Raw genomic sequence first — 24422 nt, 5'->3', positions numbered from 1 at the left:
AGAGAATGTTTTTAAATAAAAAGATGTTATTGAACATATATCAAATATGCATAATGAATATCCATTAAAATGTTACAAGTTGTTTTTTCCTCTATTAAACCATTTCTTAAAAACTTCTAAAAGGAAAATGCTCATTCATACCCCCTAGAGTGGAATAGACTTTTGATGTACAGACTCTTCAATTGCTTTCATGCAGTGATGCTTGATTGTTTCTCTGATTGTTCTGAACAGTGTTGGAGCTGGATTCTGCCCGTGACTGTTAACCTCCAATGACTCCATAGCTCTTTATTGACAGTTTCTGTTTCCAGTTTTATTTTCTGTATGTTTCCAAGAACAATATTGAATCATTGTAGCTATAAAAATGAGCTCCTTCGTGGTCTGTAGCAGCCATTTGGCATGGAACGTGGCATTTGATAGAATTGTGCTCTGAAGATTGTTTACAAAAATAAATCATGTCTCATCGTGTTCACGTCCACTCTGCTTAAGGATGAAATTCAGTTATCACAGAAATCCACACTTGTATGTTGAGTCACTGCTCTAAAGAATCTTTGCATTCTACTTCTGGAATTTTATAATTCAGAATAATTTAGGAAACATTTCAAGTACTTAATGTGTAGCTACTCAAAGTTTTTGGCCCATCTGAAAGTCTTCTGTCCAGAGAGGCGTATTGATTTGGTTAGAATTGAAAATTGAGTCAGTATTCCATACAGCAATGTAATTAATAAGATTTATAGTTCTGGTAGTGCACTAAACATAATTGTTTATTCAATTAAGTTCTACTTGGTTTTTGCATTATTATAGCTGAGAGATAACCTTCTTGAGTATTATACAAGTGAATTGAATAGTCATAATTGTTTTAACTTAATAAAGGCAGAAGTCTAAGCAAATTTTAAACAGAATCCTTCAGGTTTCTAATTAATCTTGAAACTAAAAGTATAAACAGGATCCCAATTATATTGAGGACATTTATCAAAATTTATACTTTAAAACAATAGGATCATTAAAAAGCATACATTTCATTACGAACTAGAATTTAGAATGGTTATTTTAGTAGTGCTTTAAAACAAAATTTATATAAAATAGTTTATAATGAAAATGCTGAGAATTATTTTTAAATGATTTTTATAAACTGCAAATAATATTAATCTTTTACTTAGATATTTAAAAGAGTTTAAATGTTTTAGTCTGTGAAAACTTGCGTATTGAAAATCATAAACATCTGCAGAATCTGAATATGATTTTATCCAACTTGTTAAAAGTTATAAAAATAAGTACAAGGTAAAATGATAAAGCTCTTGTTCTTCACCCTTGTTTCCTTTTTTTGTGCTATGTCCTATCGCATGTTTAATTTATTGACAAACCAATCATGAGGCCAGACCGCATGTAAAGTGCCGCCAAAGAATGAAGCCTGGTGGTCTTTTTTATCTTGAGCACTGATGTGTGATCATGCTCATAACAGAATCACCATAAAGTTGTTGTGAACAAACAAAAGAAGAATTAGATATATTCAGAGTCTGTAGTATTCGTTTAATTTGCTATGTTCTATTTTTTATTTTCTGTAGTAAATTAAAATAACATTTCTTTATTTATTAAAAACTTAGATTGGGAGTTCCCTGGTGGTGCAGCGGGTTAAGGATCTGACATTGTCACTGCTGTGGCTTAGGTCGCAACTGTGGCATGGGTTCAATCCCTGGCCCTGGAATTTCCAAATGCAATAGGTCTGGCCAAAAACAAACAAACAAACAACCTTAGGTTGTACATTAAGAAAACAATAAACTTCAAGAAATAAAGTACTTATCAGAATCATATACTCGGATTTCTCCTCGTGGCTCAGTGGTTAACGGACCCAACTAGCATCCATGAGGACATGGGTTCGATCCCTGGCCTTACTTAGTGGGTGAAGGATCTGGCGTTGCTGTGGCTGTGGTTCTGGCATAGGCCAGCTGCTACAGCTTTACCTGGACTCCTAGCCTGGAAACCTTGATATGCCGTGGATACAACCCTAAAAAAGAAAAAAAGAATCATATACTTAAACTGTTTAGTAGCAAGATCTGGGAAAATTCACACTATATATTTGGGTTACATATTTAAATATGTCAGGTAGTTCACAACACTAATGAATTGATGTATCAACTCTAGTGGAACAAAATGAAAATTCGAGAATGTTTTTTAAGGAAAATAAATGTTATGCATTTAATTAAAGGCTTTTTTCAACAAAGACTCTATTATCCAATGTCTAGGTACTGTTTCTGATCACATTGAGAGAGTCTATAGAAGAGCTGGCAGCAAAAAACTTTGGTTCGTATTAGCATCCTTGTCATTATGTTTTATTTTTTGTGTTGTCATATTCAGTGGCCTAAAGATAATGGAGCAATCTTAAAATGGTTATTCATCCTAATTTTTACTTTTAAACTCCCAAGTTACAACACCTCGGCTCTGCCTACTTTCTAAGGCTCTGCCTACATACCATTTTAACATGGCTTTCCCAAGATATTAAAGACCTGTCTGGGAATATAGACATCTGTAGACTGGAATCTGGAGAGGATGCGCTAGAAGGATGTCCTGATGACTCTTTCCCACCCTGTACCTCTTCGGTCTCTGCAAGGTGCTCTGAGTTCTCATTTGTATTTGGAAAACCTGTTCTTTTATAAAGGGTCATGGAAAGAGACCAATGTTTTATTTAATCACAAGCGAAAGATAATATACTTAGAAGATAATTCTCTCATGATTTAAGTTGAATTAAATCCCGTGACTGTAGTTGCTTCATAAAAAGTAACCGATGTATTCTGCAGAGGTAATCTCTTCTCAGAGAATGAAAAAAAAAAAAAAAAAAAAATAGGTAAGTTGAGATAAAACTGTTTAAATTCACAATGGGGTAGGTATGCCTAAATGCATGCCCTCTGCATTTTTGAAGCAATTCTAACGGTTTTATTTGCAGAATCTAACCTTTTAAAGTTAAGAGTATCTGAGTTCCCTTGTGGTGCAGCAGGTTAAGGATCCAGCATTGTCACTGCTGTGGCTCAGGATGCTGCTGTGGCTCAGGTTCGATCCATGGCCTGGGAGCTTCCACATGCCAGGGGTATAGCCAAAAAATTTAAAAATTTAAAAGAAGAAAAGTAAGACTATACATAAATAAATAAATAAATCAAAGTAAGAGTATATTTATATTTTTAATGACCTATTGTTGTCTAATTTTGAAAAAGAAGAAAGTCTCAAGCAGTACCCTAAGAAACTCTCTTCACCTCAATGAGCCTCAGTTTTCTAATCTCTAAAATAAGGGGATTAGCAAAAAAAAAAAAAAAAAAAAATTCTGTTAGTTGTATTTCAGCTCTAATTTATAGTAAATATGCCATTCTGACCCAGAAGAAATAACAAAGTAATCCTGTGGCTAAGTCTCAGAGTCTTGCTGTAAATTCTTAGCACAGTAAGGCATGCAAACTCAATAGATGTTGCTTTTTAGTCAGTTAATTTCAAATGTGGTTTATAATCTTACTTTTGGCTAGCAAACCTTTTTTGCTTTTTGTTTTATACTTGCAATTTGATAAATCACTAGCAAACATTTTAAACATTTATGTTTAAAAGAACAAACTCCTGGAAGTTTTATTTACTGTATTTTCCCTTTTATGGCTTTCCACTGACACACCCAGGTTGGCGGTACGCTACGGGGCTGCATTTACCCAGAAATTTTCTTCCTCTATAGCCCCACACATTACTACTTTTCTGGTACATGGGAAACAGGTAACATGCACAGAATGTGGAAACTCAAGCTGCTTGAAATGTGTGGACTTATTTGCATTCTGAGGGTTAAATATGTCTTTTGGTCTTATAGTGTGTGGGTGAAAGCTTCTCTAAAAGCAGGAAGTGTTTGTTCCACTAACTTTATCAGATATGACTTAATTTTCTACTAGTTCATCTATGTCGAGATTAAGCAATGTAAGTGTTTTTTATAGGTCAGCTTCCATGGATATCCTGAAATACAAGAAAACAGCTTTAAACCTACATTTTTATTTTATTTTTTCTGTCTAAAACTGCCACATGAATTTTTACTTTTGAGAAGGGAAAATGTCTTATGTATTGCATGTGCTGTGCTTAAAAATCTGTTCTTACAGTCTGAGACTTTTTCAGAAATGTAAAAATAGCAGTGTGAATTCCTTCCGCCAACATTCTGGCAAGGAAGAAAGTGCTGGTATTTCATTGTATCACTTCCTAAAATTGAATACTAAATGGGCCCCTTGATCCAGGAATTTGGTTATCTAGGCACCAAGAGAAATATGATTTATGTGGTTATAGGAATAGAGGGCATGTGCCAGTGGTGGACTTAATAGTGAATATTTTCATGCAAATCACATTACTCAATTCCTCCTCCTTCACCCCTTCCTGCCAATGGGATAGTTAGGCTCTCTTTTTAAATTGATAATGGCATGAGTGATGCTGGGGTCAGAGGTGAGGAGGAAGGCCTTCTCCTGAATTCTGGATGGCCCTATAGTCTGGGAGGTTTCAGCTGTTAGGTGCAATAACTTGGGATCTGTGTTCCCTCCATATTATTAAATGAGGACCTGATTGTACATATCTAAGTCTCCCCATTCCAGGGGCCCCATTCATTCATCATCTTTTAGATTTGTCAACCTCTGGCCTGCTTTCTTCTTTGCCCCCAGGTCGGTGGTGCGCCATGCAGCAAGTCTTTTAAGTAAACTAGTGGACAGCCTGGCCCCATCCATTACTAATGTTTTAGTGCAGGGCAAACAGGTAAGTATCTGATTTTCAGACTCTCCATCACAAAGCTTTCCGGGCAGGAAAGCAAGCCTCAGCGTCATAGGCCTCCCACAGCCACACTTAGAGTGGCTCAGGCATTTCTCCAAAGGCTCCTTCCCTAAGCAAAATCTAGTCGTAAAGAAGCACAGATACTAAATATCTGTGCTGCACCTTAGAGCTTTAATTTTCGACTCCTGTATTAACCTGAAATCAGTGAAGATGCTGCCAGCGAAAACGGATGATACCTACTAAAGTACTCCAGACAGGCTTAGGAGAGGTGGAGCAAAGACAGGGAGTAGTGAAGGGCACATGTTCCCTTCTACTCCAGTTAAGATTCTTCTCACCCTCAGAAATGCATCAGCCCCCCAGATCCTTAACACTCTGGGCCACCTTTCCTTCCTGCCCCCCCTCTCCCACCAGGGCCTATTGCCTGCTCCTCCTTACAGAGCCATCTCTGATTGGCAGTCCCTCTCTCCCCTGGGTTCTCACAGCAGGCCTGTGACACTTCCCACAACCTGCCCAGAATCCTGGTTCATTGGCATGTGTGTCTCTCACCCAGGGTATGCTATGAAGCCCTGGAAGTCAGGGCCCAGTGTGCACAACATGGCCAACGTGGAGAGGCACTTGGTGAATGCGGGTCGAATTGAGCTTGTGCATGTGGCTATGTGGAGTGGGATACGGCTGCTCATTTTTTGTTTCGGTTTCTCTAAGCTCTAATTACCTGGTTGAATCCATCGTTTGGTTGGAATGAAAACCTCTTTGCTTTCCTTCTCTCTCTTCTTTGGGAATATGTGTGCTTTACTGTTTCTTCCTGACAGTTAATCTGGGGGCAGTAAACCTAATAAGCTTTAATAATACAAAATACTTTAACCCTCTTTAAGGAATCAGCCTATTGCTCATATCTCAGGGCTCTTAATTCATTAAATTGAAATTATTGCATCTTGACATCTAGCTTTTGAAATGTTGAAAGCATAAATTATTTTATTCAGTAATAGTAGCAATGAAAAATTATTGCACTAATAAAAAAAAAACTCCTGAGAAAAATTGCGCTTATGTTGTTTTCTCTTTTCCCCAAATTATGAAGAGGTAGAGTTTTCATCCTTCCCTGTCAGCCAAATAGACCAAGGCATAGGAAGTAACCTAACCAGTGCCTTTCCTCACTGCAGTCCTCAGATCCAGCCACAGAGTCCTCTATTGCTGCCTTCTTCTGAGCCACCTCTGAAAGAAAGTAAACAGGCTTTGGGAAGCTATTTTTCCTTGGATTTTAGGCCCCTGTAGTATATCTGAAAATATAGTTAATTTTATGACATATGAGCATACGAGAAGGTTTTAGAGATCTCTGACGTGGCTGGCAGCTGACATTTGGAGAAGGGGCAGGTTAGGGTTGGTCATGTCTATTCTGCACACTATCTAGAGGGAGCTTGCAGCCTGTGATGCTGAGATTCTGCTCCCTAGAGCAGAAATCCTACAGGCCTTGGAGCCTGTCCTGAGGTTGTGGCTGGACCATTGCCCACAAGTCCAGCACATCTCCCAGGGAAACAGTCACTCACAGACCTGGGTACCTGGAAGCCTGACAGCTCTGCTTCAGGTGTATGAAGTCTGTTCATTGCCTGCATCTTACCCCTTTACAAAAAGGAAATGAGAATGGAGCATTCCAGGTTTGCATTTGCTCATTTATGAAATGCCACCCTGAGAACTAAAGTAATATTGTTCCTACAAAGCACTTTCACATCACCTCAAGCTCTCCGGAATGAAATAGTGGTTTAGTCATCATTGCTTCCAGAGGCAATGATGTGCCTTCTGTTTGCTTTCTTCTTTACAAGCTGACATTTTAATAAAAGTAATTGCCCTTGGACTAACTGGTTGGCACCACTTGTGTTACAAAATAAACCGGCAGTTCTCGGTTTTTACTCCATCTCGAAGTTGGGGCAAAAGACCCATGTTCTGCTCTCTCCTCTCAAATCCGAAAACACAAGGGCTACTCTTGTGTTTCACCTACTCTTTAATTTACTCTTCTTTTCCCTGCCTCTTAAAAACCGTGCCCTGAACAAGGAAGAGAGAGGGAGAGATGGATTGAGGAGGGAGGAGGGGCTGCAGACCCTTGTGGGAGGCAAAATGCTAAAGAGAGAGAAAGAGCAGAGTATTCCTCTTGCCCAGGCTCGACAGCACTTTCTGCCTACATTTTCATCGCTGTTTCCCTCTGTGCTTTCCCATTTCCTAGGCTTGTGTGGGCAGCTTTGTTTATTCCCCTCCACAGATGAGAGATACATCAATATTTCAGCCCTCACTAGGTGCCTAGCACTACGCCAGGAAAAAGTGGGGCTACCCTCCCACTGTATGTCCTTGCACCTGCCTTTGAAAAGGTTACAGTGTTGCTAAAGAGCAAAAAGTTCCACATGAGAAACCCTAAAAGAAGTGAAGAATATACTCTCAAATGCTAAATTGTATAGACTGTGCAGTAAAGTAAAACGATTCAATGTATTCTGGTTCCTCTGGAGAGTTTCTAGTACTAAAGTCATTCAGAATAATTTTATCTTAATAGTTATTTATATTCCTTTCCTGCTTTTATCCACTCACCTCCACTCCCCTAACTGGGACCCTTACCTGCCCTTTATATTTTAGACTAGACTGAACCTTCATGAACTCCAGTGGGAGTCATGCTTTGAAAGCCATTTTAATAAATAGCAGGAACAGTTATTCTACCTAATTCCCTAGCTTGCAAAGAGTAATTTCAGCCTGCCAGTCATCCTGAGCCTTGAATTTTTTTTTTCTTTTATCTGTTAGTAGCTAGGAAATTTTTATAATAAAATTCTGCCACCTTTAGGTAACTCTGGGTGCCTTTGGGCATGAAGAAGAGGTTATCTCTAATCCTTTGTCTCCAAGAGTGATTAAGAACATCATCTATTACAAGTGTAATACCCATGATGAGAGGGAGGCGGTCATCCAGCAAGAGCTGGTCATCCACATTGGCTGGATCATCTCCAACAACCCTGAGTTATTCAGTGGCATGCTGAAAATACGAATTGGGTGAGTAAAGAACTTTGTATCTGTGTAATGAGAATTGTTCAGGTTGTCCTAGTCCTCTCTGAGTGAAGTGCTGCCCCAGCTCTGGTGGGTATTCAGGAACGTACATCTTCCTCTAAGTTATAGGGGCAACATCTGACGGTATGAAGAATACTAGTGGCCTGAAAAAAATCTTCCTGTTTATTTAATTCCCATGTTAGATGTACTGAAGTAATTCTGTTCTCTGGCAAAATCAAACTCCAGAGATTTAAACAGTTGCATCATGTAAAAACATAGCAACCCCCCCCAAAAAAAACCCACGATACGCAATACTCATAAAAATTGCTATAAATGACGTGGATACGCCTTAAGAGAAGAATGAATTTTTAGTAAAACTAGGTGTCAGGAGGACACATACAGATAATTTTGGTCCTTTTAAGAATATTCTGCTGCATCCATCTTTCTACCAAAATCTAAATTTTTAATCATTAAAATTTTAAGTGTTCTCTTTGGAGAAGAACTTGAAAGTAATGCGGTGGTGATCTTGAATCTTCTTAAATCAAGCACTGTGTTAAGCATGTGGTCAGGCACGCTGACCAGGCTTTGGCATTTAGCAGAACTGAGTCCTGACCACCACTTACCATCTCATGACCTGGGACCGGTGACTGAGCCTACTAAGAAAATAGTAGTCTCTGTACTCCATGTGAGATGAAACAAGATTAAGTATTTAAAAGTCTACCACAGCCAAATAAAATACAAATGCTTATTCTCCACCTGTGGCATGTAGAAGTTTCCAGGCCAGGGATCAAACCAACACCACAGTAGTGACCTGAGCCTCAGCAGTGACAATGCCAGATCCCTAACCACCAAGTCACCAGGGAATGCCTCATTTTTTTAAACATATTTTTGATTGTACAAGTATCATGTGAATATGTTTTCATTGTTAAAGAGTCAAACAGTACCTGATCATGATATGTGGCCAATTTAGTCCTCATGTGTTTGAAAAGAATAAGTTGTTTCTGTCAGGCACAAATACATGTGAATGTGTGTGAGTGTGAGTAGGTATAGCTTGCTAATTGTATAATTAGGTCATCACTATCTTTATTGGTAGTGTTCTACTGGATTCTCGATTGCTGTCGCAAAAATGTTCTCATGATTATGGCATTTGTTAAATTCTCCTTTGTTTTATCAGTTTTGCTTTATCTATTTGTGTTTGTCCTTTGTGTCCTTTTGCTTTGTGTTTGTGCATGTTGCCGTATAGTTTTAACAATATCTCTTCCCTCGTGTCACTTAGTTTCTACCTGAATTATTTTCAAAATTATTCCTTAAACATCTACAGAAGTATTATAGAGTGGTATAATAAAGCGCATACTGTTACCCAGCTTCAACAGTATCATCATGTGACCAATCTTATTTCATTCGTACCCCCACCCACCCACCCCTGTAGATTTAAAGCAAATTTATCATATCATTTGATCTGTGAGTTCTTCAGTGTGTATCTCTAAGAGATAAGGGCTTATTAAAAGCATAACCATGATACCATTCCATTCCATAAAATACAACAAATGAATTCTTTTTGTCTAATATCAGTGCCATGCCTGCTGTCTTTTTCTGTCACTCTTAGCTTAGTATACTGTCTTCCATTCCTTTCCCCTCAATGTTTTGTTTCATTTTGTGTAGATGTGCCTTTTATATTTTAACATTTAGGCTATATTTACTTTTAATACAATTTGAGATTATCTTTTAATAGAAATATACGTCATATTTTTGCCATTTCATTTATGTTTTGACTTATTCCTGCCATTTTATTTTGTTTTCTAGTTACCAAGCTTTCTTGTTGTTACTTTTTTCTTTTCTTCTTTATTGCTGGATTGATTTCCCTTTCATTTCTGAGTTTTGATTTTGCATGTGAGTATGAAGCACTTAGTGAAAAATGATTACCCATTTATTTCCTTTAAAAAATTACATAAAAAAACTTGTTGCTTCTTGAGAAGTATCTGCATGTCTCTTGTTTCAACAAGTTTCATTCTAGGAATTTAGACATACCTTAAGCAGTCTTCATTTTAGCATTGTTTTAAATAGTGAAACATTAGGAACAACTCAAGATATCCATCAGTAGGAAAGATTTCAAATAAGTTGTTATAGCCATACGATAAAATGCTGTGTAGCCATTTCAAGTAACAGGATAAAGCCAGTGAACTGACATTTATAAATATCCAAGATAAATTAAGTGAAAAAAGGTTGCAATATATTGTTCCTTTTTTTATGTCTATGTAAAACTTTTCAATTTTCTTTTTTTAATATAATGATTTTTTTTCATTATAGCTGGTTTACAGTGTCCTGTCAATTTTCTATATAGCAAAGTGACCCAGTTACACATACAATTATACATTCTTTTTTCTCACATTATCATGCTCCATCATAAGTCACCAGACATAGTTTCCAGTGCTACCCAGCAGGATCTCATTGCTAATCCATTCCAAAGGCAATAGTCTACATCTGTTAACCCCAAGCACCCCATCCATCCCACTCCCTCCCCCTCCCCTTGGCAACCACAAGTCTATTCTCCAAGTCCATGATTTTCTTTTCTGTGGAAAGGTTTATTTGTACTGTATATTAGATTCCAGATATGAGTGATATCGTATGGTATTTGTCTTTCTCTTTCTGACTTACTTCACTTAATATGAGAGTTTCTAGTCCATCCATGTTGCTGCAAATGGCATTATTTTGTTCTTTTTTTTATAGCTGAGTAGTATTCCATTGTGTATACATACCACATCTTCCTAATCCAATCATCTGTCGATGGATGTTTAGATTGTTTCCATATCTTGGCTATTATGAATAGTGCTGCAGTGAACATTTAGGTGCATGTGTCTTTTTCAAGTAAAGTTTTGTCTGGATATATGCCCAAGAGTGGGATTGCTGGGTCATATGGTAGTCCATGTGTAGTTTTCTAAGGTACCTCCATACTGTTCTATTTTTTATATAAGAATAAGAATACTGTACATATATATGCATAATGTATGTGTGGAAAAGTGTATGTAATATCTGTGACATTTATTTTCCCTGGGAGATTTCTACTTTGTAAGTTACATTTTTCAGTTTTATTTAAATTTCTTTAGTCGAGATTATTAGTTGTTAAACTGTTTGCTTGATTTCAATTAGAGTCTATTTCAAGTGAGCTTTCATTCTTTATCTCCCCTTTCTATTGATTGAGAAGTGAACTCTCTCTGCATAGAACTTGACCTTCATTTTTAATCCCTTAAAATAGTTCCTTTCCGGAGTTCCCGTTGTGGCTCAGTGGTTAATGAATCCGACTAGGAACCATGAGGTTGCGGATTCAATCCCTGGCCCTGCTCAGTGGGTTAAGGATCTGGCGTTGCCGTGAGCTGTGGTGTAGGTTGCAGACACGGCTCGGATCCCGCGTTGCTGTGGCTCTTGTGGCTCCGATTTGACCCCTAGCCTGAGAACCTCCATATGCTGTGGGAGCGGCCCTAGAAATGGCAAAAAGCCAAAAAAAAAAAAAAAGTTCCTTTCCAAATTCGAGGTATTCCAAATCAATTATAAGAACTTTGACTCATACCCTGATTTGTTCAGCTCTGCTCTAAAAATTTTAACTCCAATTCTTAACTACATAAGAGGATGCAGAATGGGTCTTTTATGTGAGATGTCACTAAATGAAAAGAAATGTTTTTCGTCATATCCATACAGGTTTGCCAAGTGTTCTCTTGTCTCTGAGTCTGACTGAGAAGGGTAGGTTATAGCTCTTACAGAGTATGTTCTTTGTAATAAATGTTCTCTTCGGGAAAACCTCTTCAAGTGATAGTCATCCTTGCTGTGATTTAAATAGAGCCTTAGAGTAAAAGTTAACCATTCCTTAGAATTTTACAGTGCTGAGTTTTTCAGCCTGTAGGAGTTTTTCCTTTACTGCTTATTCAGCATTTGGGGCTAATATATGTTCTCTCAAAAATCCAGTGTAGTTTTCTTTCTTGAATCGAAATCTGACCTGAAGCTTCTTACTCTGTATGGCAGTGAAGTATGTTTAGTTTTTTCTAAAAATAGTTTTCATCCTGTTTTTGTTCATGCCTTCCATGAGAAATAACGTACTCTTTTTCCTCAAACCGCCACCCAAAGTAAAAATGTCAGGACAGGAGTTCCCGTCGTGGCGCAGTGGTTAACGAATCCGACTAGGAACCATGAGGTTGTGGGTTCGGTCCCTGCCCTTACTTAGTGGGTTAAGGATCCAGCGTGAGTTGTGGTGTAGGTTGCAGACTCGGCTCGGATCCCGCGTTGCTGTGCCTCTCGCGTAGGCCGGTGGCTACAGCTCCGATTCGACCTGGGAACCTAACCTGGGAACCTCCATATGCCGCGGGAGCGGCCCAAGAAATAGCCAAAAAAAAAAAAAAAAAAAAAAAAAAAAAAATTGTCAGGACAGAATGTGTGACTCAGTATTTAATGATAGCAAAAACCTCCTGCTGAGGAAATTGGCCAGGAAACTGTATTCACTGTCCTGAAACTCATCCTGGAATCACTTGTGGCGTTATGTTCCCATTGTGGGTATTAACAGTGTCCCTGCCCAACGTATTATGTATATTTCCCCACATGCTGGAATCACAAGGTCTGCTCCAAACACTGAGACACTGTCAGCTGGGGAGAAGTCTTAACTTTTTTTTTTTTTTTTTTTTTTTTGGTCTTTTTGCCTTTTCTAGGGCCACTCCCGCGGCATATGGAGGTTTCCAGGCTAGGGGTCTAATCAGAGCCATAGCCACAGGCCTACGCCAGAGCCACAGCAACGTGAGATCCGAGCCACATCTGCAACGCCGGATCCTTAACCCACTGAGCAAGGCCAGGGATTGAACCCACAACCTCATGGTTCCTAGTTGGATTCATTAACCACTGTGCCATGATGGGAACTCCTTAACTTCTTTTTTTAATAAGAAGTCATTTATTTAAGAAATTTAAACTTCTGCTAAAAATAGAAACCAGATCTTATCTTCCCACCTGTATCATGGTCTAGCTCACAGGAGATGTTCAATAGAATTTGACAGATTGGTTAATACGTAGGTTATAAGTAGCTTCAGGTAGTTTGCCTTGAACTACTGATGGGGGATTTAGGAAAAACAAAAGTAGAGCATGACTCTCCATGCATTAGAGAAAGAAAGGACTCTTTGAATTTTGATAAATGCACTTGTTTGTACAAGTCATATCCGTCAGGACATGACAAAGTTAAACAGGGCCTTGTTTATATGAAAGTCTTGTCATAGAAGAATGTAGCACTTTCTCCACTCATTTATTAATGGAATGGTGCAGTTAATCATCAGAGTGTGGTACAAATAGCCTTAGAGTGGTACTTCTTCTCTAAGCAGCATTCCTAGTAAGGCTCTAAGGGAGGTATGAACGTGAGTAACATGTTGATACTGCGTTCAAACGTTCATTCTGGTCAACTTTTATCCTCCTCTTCTTCCATCACCATAACCACAGATCTTACTAGACAATATGCTAAAAATACTCTATGTCTGTTATCTGATTTAGTCTACACAACAACTTTGAGGTGGGCACCCCCATTTTAAAGTAAACAACTTGAGATTCAGAGAGCTTTAGGTGACTTGTCTTAACCAAATCAGTAACTGAAAGAACTGGGATTTACACCCAGGACTGCCTGATTCCAAAGTTCTTGTTCTTCCCTCTTCAGTACTTTGTGCATGTTTTCACTCACACATACTATTGCTCTTTTCTCAGGGAAGCAGGTCTTATTGTTTCTTTCTAAAACCTTAGGGCCTTTATGGCCCCTTCTACATGATTTCACCCTGTGACCCACTTTGTATTCAAGTATTCATGAGGCAGCTGTGATGTGCCTTGACTCCTGATGACTTTTGTCTTTAGTTTGAATCCAGGATCAATACTGTTTATCATTGTCCCAGTACACGACACACCAAGGAGGCTGAGCAGTTACAAGTTAACGAACAAGAAATAAGACTTTTTTTCCCTTTCTTCATCATGAGGCCAAAAAATGGGGATGTTTTGGAAGTCATTCTAAGTTAGCCTTTTATAGGATGCAAGAGATATACTAGAATACTATGGAAACTCGATGAAGTTAAGTAACTTACCCATGGTCACAAAACCAAGAACTGGAATTTGAACCTGAGGTGAGTGACTGCAGTGTTCATGCTTCCCTGTCACTCCTCCAGCTCTCTGGTCTGTAAAATAGGAAGGCTGTCTCAGCTTTGGCTTCCTTTGGGATTGCAGGGATTCTGGGTAAGGAATATATAGGTCTTTTGCAAAAGATGAAATTTAAACAGAATTGCTGTGACCTTTGGTAATTTGAGGTCCTCTCTCTTGTGGCATTTGGAGAACAAGTACCTCTGGGGATTTCTTTTTACACACCACTAATCCCAAGAGGAGGCTCTCACACCTCACCCACCCCTCCCCACCAACAAACACTCACATACTCACCCCTGTCCTCCAGTCCTAGGTTTGCAGACACCTTCTGCTCCCACAAGAGACATTCGCCCTGGAAGTATCCCTTTTCACCCTCACAGATTCTCCTCCAGGACCCAGTAGAATGATCCCCAGCATTTCATATAGAAACCTTAACTCAAAATCCTCTTTGGAATCTGTGCTGCCATCTGACCTGGTCTCACCCCTCCATCACCTGGTGGGACCTCATGAAGTCCATGGCATACACTCATGAATCCCCCTGTGCTGTGCCCACAGTGCTTCTCCACCACATTCATAGAGGGGTTTTGGAACCCTGTCTCTCCTCTTCAGATAGCCAAAAGCCTGGGAGAATTGCAGTTATCCTGTCTATGGAGCTCGTGATAGTGCCTGTCTGAGAAGATGAAAGATCTTAAAAGATATCTTTATATCTTTTTAATATATTTCTATTGCACTTCATCCTTAATAAATTTTACTCAGATCTCATCTCCTTAAGTGAATGGCTTTTTTGCACATTAATGTATTACCAGCAGCAAAATCATATTCTATTAATAAGTTTCTTTACAAAATTTACCTGGAAATTTACAAAATTTATTTTTTATTTTTTTATTTTTATTTGTTTTCAGTGCTACACAGCGGGATCTCATTGTTAATCCATTCCAAAAGCAATAGTTTGCATCCGTTAACCCCAAGCTCCCAATCCATCCCACTCCCTCCCCCTCCCCCTTGGCAACCACAAGTCTATCCTCCAGGTCCATGATTTTCTTTTCTGTGGAAAGGTTCTTCATCTGTGCTATATATTACATACCAGATATGTGATATCATATGGTATTTGTCTTTCTCTTTCTGACTTACTTCACTCAGTATGAGGGTCTCTAATTCCATCCCTGTTGCTGCAAATGCCATTATTTCGTTCTTTTTTATGGCTGAGTAGTATTCCATTGTGTATATATAACACATCTTCCTAATCTAATTGTCTGTCAATGGACATTTGGCTTGTTTCCATGTCTTGGCTATTGTGAAGAGAGCTGCATTGAACATGTGGGTGCATGTGTCTTTTTTAAGGAAAGTTTTGTCTGGATATATGCCCAAGAGTGGGGTTGCTGAATCATGTGGTCAATCTATGTATAGTTTTATAAGGTACCTCCATACTGTTCTCCACAGTGGTTGTACCAGCTTACATTCCCACCAACAGTGCAGGAGGGTTCCTTTTCTCCACACCCCCTCCAGCACTTGTTATTTGTGGACTTATTAATGATGGCCATTCTGACTGGTGTGAGGTGGTATCTCATGGTAGTTTTGATTTGCATTTCTCTAGTAATCAGTGATGTTGAGCATTTTTTCATGTGCTTGTTGGCCATCTGTGTATCTTCCTTGGAGAAATGTCTATTCAGGTCTTTTGCCCATTTTTCCATGGGGTTGTTGGTTTTTTTGCTGTTGAGTTATATACCTTGTTTGTGTATTTTAGAGATTAAGTCCTTATCAGTTGCGTCATTTGAAACTATTGTCTCCCATTCTGTAAGTTGTCTTTTTGCTTTCTTTTTGGTTTCCTTTGCTGTGCAAAAGCTTGTCAGTTTAATTAGGTCCCATTGGTTTATTTTTGCTTTTATTTCTGTTGCTTTGGGAAACTGACCTGAGAAAACATTTGTAAGGTTGATATCAGAGAATGTTTTGCCTATGTTCTCTTCCAGGAGTTCGATGGTGTCTTGTCTTATATTTATTTTTGAGTTTATTTTCGTGTGAGGGTGTGTTCTAGTTTCATTGATTTGCATGCAGCTGTCCAGGTTTCCCAGCAATACTTGCTGAAAAGACAGTCTTTTTCCCATTTTATGTTCTTGCCTCCTTTGTCAAAGATTAATTGACTCTAGGTGTCGGGGTTTATTTCTGTGTTCTCTATTCTGTTCCATTGGTCTGTCTGTCTGTTTTGGTACCAGTACCACACTGTCTTGATGACTGTGGCTTTGTGATATTGCTTGAGGTCTGGGAGAGTTATGTCTCCTGCTTGGCTTTTGTTTCTCAGGATAGCTTTGGCAATTCTGGGTCTTTTGTGGTTCCATATAAATTTTTGGATTGTTTGCTCTAGTTCTCTGAAAAGTGTCATGGGTAATTTGATAGGGATTGCATTGAATCTGTAGATTAATTTTTATAATATTAATTTTTCCAATCCAGGAACATGGAATATCTTTCCATTTCTTTACATCTTATTCAATTTCCTTGATTAATGTTTTATAATTCTTGGCATATAAGTCCTTTGCCTCCCTGGTCAGGAGTATTCCCAGATATTTGATTTTGGGGGGTAACAATTTTAAAAGGTATTGTGTTTTCATATTCCTTTTCTAATATTTCATTGTTAGTATACAGAAATGCAACTGATTTCTGAATGTTAATCTTATATCCTGCTACTTTGCTGAATTTATTAATCAGTTCAAGTAGTTTTTGGGTTGAGTCTTTAGGGTTTTCTATATATAGTATCATGTCATCTGCATACAGTGAGAGTTTGATCTCTTCCATTTATGATAAAAATTCTTACCAAAGTGGGTATAGAGGGAACATTCCTTAACATAATCGAAGCCATTTATGACAAACCCACAGCAAATATAATACTCAATGGAGAAAAGCTGAAAGCCTTCCCACTAAAATCTGGAACAAGGCAGGGATGCCCACTCTCACCACTGCTGTTCATCGTAGTATCAAAGTCTTAGCCACAGCAATCAGACAAACAAAAGAAATACAAGGCATCCTGGAAGGTTTTTAGTTTGCTTAAAATTGATGAACAAAGTATTCATTTATAGAGTCCTTGAATGTCGAATCTCAGATAAATTGTTGGATTCGATGTCACCTGTTTGTGTTTCTGGCATGATTTTTAAAAGAAAGAGGGGAGAGAATTTCTAGAAAGCATTCCTTTTTTACTTCCTTACAGGTTAATTAAAGCTCTTCAAACTCATTCACATCTGACTTTTTACCATTGTTTTAAATATTATGATTTAAAGAGATTGATCGTTCAGTCAGCTTTTAACACCATAGTCCTCCTAAAAAGCCCACATTCACTAGGCTAAATGGACATAAAAAGGAAGAACGTTTGTCTTAGTCATGGTACATCTTACCCACAGTTCTCCTGCACTATGTATGCTTTTCTCTTTCTGTTTTAACTCTCCCTCTGGGGTTTTGGATTTTTTTATTGTTTGGTTGGTTTGGTTTGGGTTTTTTTGTTTGTCATGATAAGTTATTTATTTATGATTTTTATTTTTTTCCATTTTAGCTGGTTTACAGTGTCCTGTCAATTTTCTACTATACAGCATGGTGACCCAGTTACACATTACAATGAGTGCATTCTTTTTTCTCACATTATCATGCTCTATCATAAGTGAGCAGACATAGTTTCCAGTGCTACCCAGCAGGATCTCATTGTTAATCCATTCCAAAGGCAGTAGTCTGATTCTGTTAACCCCAAGCACCCCATCCATCCCACCCCCTCCCCCTCCCCCTTGGCAACCACAAGTCCGTTCTCCAAGTCCATGATCTTCTTTTCTGTGGAAAGGTTCATTTGTGCCGTATATTAGATTCCAGATATAAGTGATATCATATGGTATTTGTCTTTCTCTTTCTGACCTAACTTCACTCAGTATGAGGGTCTCTAGTTCCATCCATGATGCTGCAAATGGCATTATTTCGTTCCTGTTTGGGGATTTTTTTTAAATGTATTTCTTTATATCACCCACTGCCTCAGTTGCTTTAAACCAATACGACCATGTTTCTTTTTGCTTTTTCTCAAGGTTAATCCTGCCAATGCAATTTCTTCAACATTATTGCTATCAGGCACTCCAGTGAACAAAATTAACCTGCTCACAGGAATGGTATTCTAGTCTGATAATGATTTGATTTGCTGTCTCATTATTGATTTGTGCTCCAGCTTTCATGCTGAAATAGATCAAGTTCCTGACAGGCCCATTACTATGAAGACCTCCAGTCAACTGCTTTCTGCTTTAAGTCTGTCATTCAGGCTTGAGTAGGAGATAACCCCTGAGGATATATGTTATCAAGCCTTTTTCATCCCTGCATTTCATATGCTAGCACACTCTCTGTAAGCAATTATGATCCACGTATGTCTTGTCTGATGCCCACAGCTGCGTCTGTGGATCTCACATCCAATGCTTAGAGAAGCCATTGGTGTCATAGGTACCAGACTGTAACATTGCTTGTGCCGTAAAGGAAAAAGGAGATAATTGCAGTTCTGAGCTTATTAGCATGGTTTCATACTCAGTCAAAGGACTTTGCTTTTGACACTTGATAGGAGGTAAGGAAGTGAGTTGATAGAGTTCTCCGACCTCTGTTCTGCTGTGATTAGATCAGAGGTAGAGTGGGGGAGTGATTTTTCTCCAGTTACCAAACAGAAAGCCCACTTTGCCTCTTCAAATTTTCACCCTCTCTCTTTCAATACGAATCAAGCAAAACATTCCATTCTTGCAACTTTCTCATCTCCTATTATATAACCTAATAAAATACTTGGACAGGCAGTTCATGTTCACTTAACAATAAACTTGACAAATACTTTTAGTATCTTGAAATAACCTCAAAGTGATTATTTTAAAAATTGTTTCTTGCTATGGATCAGTGCTATTCTTTATGGCATTTTTTTTTTTTTTTCAGAAAATGTCAGCCGTTCTGATTTACCAATGATGTCAGATTTTCATGTGTTTCGTTTTATATTCCACTCCTTAATTGGGGCAGCTTGGAAAGAAAAATGCCAATACATACAGAGTGTGCTAACTAACCTCACCTGAAGAGAGATTTTAGAAGGATAAGCTTATTCCCAGGGCTGTGCAGGAATACTGGTCCGCCTTTTCGTCTTTTTCCAGCAGTGTGGAGGAATTCATTGTCAAGTCAGACCATGATGCCTTTGAAGGTTGAGCTGGTCAGTCGTGTGTATCTCCCACTTTCTCATTTGCTTATTGGCAAGTAGAGCATGTCCCTGATTCTTTCGACAGACTGAATTTATAAGGATCTGGGCCAAGGGTAACCTTCATTCTTTTGACCTTCTACAGTTGCTCGCTTGCTCGCTTTCCCCATTTTGCTTTAAGTGCTTTTACCCTGGAATTGCCAAATCAGGTTTGATGACTTTGTCTGCAGGAATGAGGTTAAGAAGCTAGATTTTCCCATGCAAAGGAATTAATGCCCTTTTGTATTAGTAATTCTCAAAATGGATAAAACATCTTTTTGATTTTCTTCACTGTATTACTCACTTGGTTATTTACTTTCTGAGTGTAGTCTCTGACTGTTATATAGTAGTTCATATCTAAGGCGATTTTGCTGTTTCTGTTTTAGTCTTTTGAAGAATTCTAAGCTAAAAAGATTAGTTTGGTCCGTACTTTTGAATGAATAATTATTTTTAACAATCCGACAAATAAGTTAGATTCATTTGTGCTCGAATGAATGAAAAACAGTCACCTTTCTTTAGTGGCTGTTGTATGTTTTCTATAATTTCTCACAGAACTGCTGAGATTTTGTAAATAGAAGCCTGAGGGGAAATTTTTTAGATCTCCAACAGTCTTTGTTTATGGTACTGAAGATTTGAAAAGATAAATGTGACAATGTTTAGTGTTAATAACTCAAGTTTTGAGAGGACCTTAAAAAGTAAGCATTTAAAAAATTTTTTTAATTTACTTATTTTAGAAGAGGCTACCTCCTGAAGTTAAATCGATGTGGTGCACTTATTTAAGTAACTCCAAGACTTGAATTAAAAATTGTATCACCTCCCTCCAACCTGAGTCTGAGAAGTCAAATAAAAGGTGTTTGCTAACATAATTTGGACATAGCAATTGAACATAACAACCGAACTCTGTAATTTCAAAAACGTTTTAATAGTTTTAACATAATAACATTGTTCCTCTTATTTGTTCCTCAAAATAATTTCATAAAATGAGCTGAACAAGTAATGGTAATATCCCCATTTGAAAAATAACTTGCAGATTAGGCTCAGTTGGTAAGTAACAGAATTGGTATTCAAGTCTGTCTTTATTGTTTTTGCTTTTCATTATGAAAAAATTTAAATGTGTAATAATAGAATAATTTGGTAAATTCCCACATGCCCATTACTTAATGGGCATAAGCAATTGTTAGTAATTTACATTTACCATATCTGCTTATCTTTTTTTTTTTTTTTGCTGTAGATTATTAAGCAAATCTGAGACATTTTGACTTTTACCTTTCAATATGATAGTAAGTACATATATATCTAAAGTAAGAAAAGGGACATTTTCTTAATAACCACAATACCATTACCACTTCCAGCAAAACTAGCAATAATTCCTTAATATTACCTGATATACCATTTTTTTTTTCATATTTCTCTGGTTGTCCCCAAAATGACTTTGTTTTAAGAATACTGGGGTCCCCGTCATGGCTCAGTAGTTAACGAATCCAACTAGGAACCATGAGGTTGTGGGTTCGATCCCTGCCCTTGCTCAGTGGGTTAAGGATCTGGTGTTGCCATGAGTCGAAGACGCGGCTCAGATCCCGCGTTGCTGTGGCTCTGGCGTAGGCTGGCAGCTACAGCTCCGATTTGACCCCTAGCCTGGGAACCTCCATATGCCGCAGGAGCAGCCCAAGAAATGGCAAAAGACAAAAAAAAAAAAGAATACGGGGGTCCCAAACAGAGCCCACACGTGGCATTAGTTGTTTTATCTCTTAAGTCACTTTCGATCTAGAACAGTACCCCTCCACCCCCATTTTTCTTGTGATGACTTTAACTTGTTTGGGGGGACCAAAAAGCTAGTCTTTAGTTTTAATTTGATGTTTCTTTTATTATACTAAGCTGCCTCAAATGTAAATTTTAAATGTTAAATAAATAAAATAATAGGGTGTTCCCGTTGTGGCACAGTGGAAATGAATCCAACTAGAAACCACGAGGTTGCAGGTTCCATCCCTGGCCTCGCCAAGTGGGTTAAGGATCCCAAGTTGCCATTGTGTGATCTGTGGTGCAGGTCGCAGATGTGGCTCGGATTCCACGTTGCTGTTGCTGTTGCTGTGGCATAGGCCGGCAGCTGTAGCTCCGATTCTACCCCTAGCCTAGAAACTTCCATATGCTGCAGGTGTGGCCATAAAAAAAGCAAAATAATAATAATAATAATAAATAGAAGGTAATTCTGTCTAATCTCTAAAATTAAAAATGAAAATTTTTTTTAATTTAAAGAGAGTCCATGGAACAGTTTACTGTAACTGAAATGTTGCTGTAACAATTAATTTCATAACTTTGTCATCAAAACATCCAGAGTATCTAGTGACAATATCCTTTGACTTTTATGCTTGTATAAAATTTTGACTAAACGCAGTCCACAATAAGATGAACAAGTAAAGAAATTCTAATCTTTAGCGTTAATATATGTTTAGTCCAGTTTTTCTTTACAGCTGATTAGAAAAGTGCGAATTGTAAATCTTAACTCTGTCACATGTTCTGTTGTTGAACATATCAGGAAACTCAAAAATGTTTTTTTTCCTATTTGTAAATGCCTTGTCATCTTTGCTGTTCTTATCAAAGAGCAGGTGTTAAATATTTGTCATGTATTATCAGTAGTAATAATAACATTTATTTTTCAAATTGCTGTGTTCCATCCTTGTGTCTCTCTCATGCCTCTGTGTCATGCAACACATAGGCTGCATTTGACTGGCAGACTAGTTCAATCTCTAACTTCCAGAAATGGCAACAACAAAGAATAGGGGAGCAGTAGGAAAAAGAGCTAAGAATTGCCTTTGCAGAGAGTAGTGGGATTGGAGCCGTCTCAGAGCAGGGACACTGCCTTGTGGCCTGTGGATGGCCCAGCAGGCAGGGTGATTTGCTTGGTTGATATCACTTCATGCTCAACTGCAAACAATTACCATTTTTCTTATCATCTTTTCCCTTGAGAGAGAGCAAAGTCATCCCATGAGGCTGATCACTGTTGTTTTGCAAACCAACCTGTTTTGCAAACCAGAAAGAAGGATTTAATCTTTTGATTATTTCCACCTAACTTTTCATCTCTGTATCTGCAATAACTTTATGGGTAGTCTTTCAGATAAGTGAATCAGAGAAAGATATTGATATATTTAAGTGTAGTTACTTCACCACTTGAAATCTTTGTTGCTGTAACTAGATGTTTCTACCTATGGGCTGGCTACCCAGCCCCCCTTTGAGAGACAAAGCATGGATGAATGAAAGCACGTTCTTTCCAGATGCCGAGCTTCTCTGTCTCTGTTTGTTATTCAGCATTCACTAAAGGATTTAAGGATAAAGCATGAGAATCTGCTGTGTAAAACTAATTCCCTAGCTTTTCCTGATGGTATGTGGAGTTCTGGTTCCCTAAGGCGCATGTTATTTCTAGAGGTTTCTTTGGTTTGCATAACTAGTGCATCTGAGTTCTTTCCTCAAAATACAATAAATGAAATGAAACGAAACTGTAAGAATACTTATTAAAAGCTTCTCAAATTAAAGAATAAAATCGGGAGTTCCCGTCGTGGCGCAGTGGTTAACGAATCCGACTAGGAACATGAGGTTGCGGGTTCAGTCCCTGCCCTTGCTCAGTGAGTTAATGATCCGGCGTTGCTGTGAGCTGTGGTGTAGGTTGCAGATTCGGCTCGGATCCTGTGTTGCTGTGGCTCTGGCGTAGGCCGGTGGCTACAGCTCCGATTCGACCCCTAGCCTGGGAACCTCCATATGCAGCAGGAGCGGCCCTAGAAAAGGCAAAAAGACAAAAAAAAAAAAAGAATAAAATCATTTACACATAAAATAATTAAATATTTTAGGCATTTCTAGGTGTATAAGTACCAAGTGCAAAAATAGTGCTCAATAAATGCTTTACTAAAAAAATCATATTAAAGCTCTTTGTAATAAAAACATATTTTATGAATAGCATTTAAATATTAAAGAATAGATTCTTCTGAAATCTGTTGATTAAAGTTCGTTCCCTAATAGACAAGTAGAATTAAGTTACACTAACTGTGTCTGTGTATGTCAAAGGCAGGTACTTGTGTGTCCCTTCTAATTACAAGGGAATGACTGCAAAATAAATGAAATTGATAAAAAATACTTGTCCTTCCTGGGAAAGGAATGTATATATAATAGCATATCTCAGTTCATTCATAAAAATGAATTATATTTATCGTATTTGTTCTTTTCCTATATCTAGTATTAAGAAAACAATAGTGTGGCAGCTATTTATGTATAGTATACTATCATACCAAATTAGTAGAGTCTCATTTGGTAAGGACCTAAGTAGTTGCCTATTTTCATGTTCTACTACCTAACCACATATGCAAGAGAAGGCCTCATTTTTTAGAGTCTGATCATGTTACCTAATCATGGTGAAAGTAATTATATAAGCAATTCAGCAAATTCAAATGGCCTTTTCTTCATTCCTCTTTGGATGGGTCAGTGCTTGTTAAGACCATGAGATGCACAACGTGTTTTATTTCAAGAGTTATTGATTCATGCTTCTCCTGTTTTGTTTTAGGTGGATCATCCATGCTATGGAGTATGAGCTACAGATCCGTGGCGGGAATAAGCCAGCCAGAGACTTGTATCAGCTATCACCTAGTGAAGTGAAACAGCTTCTGTTGGATATTCTCCAGCCTCAACAGAATGGAAGGTAATGAGAGTCCTTTGTTACCTGCAGGACACTCTGGATTTATAATAGCATTTACATATATATATATATATATATATATATATATATATATATATATATGAAATCAGTAAGGCATTAATAAGAAAAATATGCAGCAGAGTATCAGAGATCATTCTTCTAGGTGGGCAGCATACAGAGATAACTCATTAAAATGTCTGTCTCTAGTTGTGATTTTGTGTTGATTTGAAGTGTATACTTTTTTTTAGGTATAGCTTGTAAACATTTCTTAATTTTTATTATTCTATGCAGAATGTAACACTTCATACCACTTTGGTCAGTTCCCTTTCTGATCCTGTATAGCACTCAGCATCTCCTCCCAGGGTTTTGGCATAGAAGTTTGGATTTGCTAATGTTACTTACATATCTTGCCTGTAATTCTGTGTCTCTAAGTAGACTGTAAACTTCTTCAGGCCTAATCCTTGTCTTGCACTTGACTTGGGCTAATAACCTTAGCATAAAACCAAAACAAATACTTTTGATTACATTGAGTTATTTTTATTGCAGAACGAGCTTTAATATAATTATTTAGGCAAGCATTTATTGAGCACTATCTGTGTGCCTGGTATTTTCCAAGGT

At 37.9% G+C, this 24422-nt stretch overlaps 1 protein-coding gene across 6 annotated transcripts in view; it reads left to right on the top strand.

The window, feature by feature from the left end:
* PHKB (phosphorylase kinase regulatory subunit beta) overlaps positions 1 to 24422 on the top strand; it is a 199208-nt gene that overhangs the window by 161652 nt on the left and 13134 nt on the right. For 4 of the 6 annotated variants that reach the window (XM_021094236.1, XM_013998278.2, XM_021094238.1 and 1 more), the window contains 4 exons: positions 2241 to 2298; positions 4656 to 4746; positions 7577 to 7779; positions 23673 to 23807. In XM_021094236.1, coding sequence (XP_020949895.1) covers positions 2241 to 2298; positions 4656 to 4746; positions 7577 to 7779; positions 23673 to 23807 — 487 coding nt within the window. Of the gene's footprint in view, positions 1 to 2240; positions 2299 to 3647; positions 3739 to 4655; positions 4747 to 7576; positions 7780 to 23672; positions 23808 to 24422 lie in introns of all 6 variants that reach the window. The other 2 variants (XM_013998279.2, XM_021094235.1) reach the window with 1 other exon arrangement.

Source organism: Sus scrofa, chromosome 6 (genome assembly GCF_000003025.6).
Source record: "Sus scrofa isolate TJ Tabasco breed Duroc chromosome 6, Sscrofa11.1, whole genome shotgun sequence".
Classification (NCBI taxonomy): Eukaryota; Metazoa; Chordata; class Mammalia; order Artiodactyla; family Suidae; genus Sus; species Sus scrofa.
This window is presented reverse-complemented; position numbering and strand designations above follow the sequence as displayed.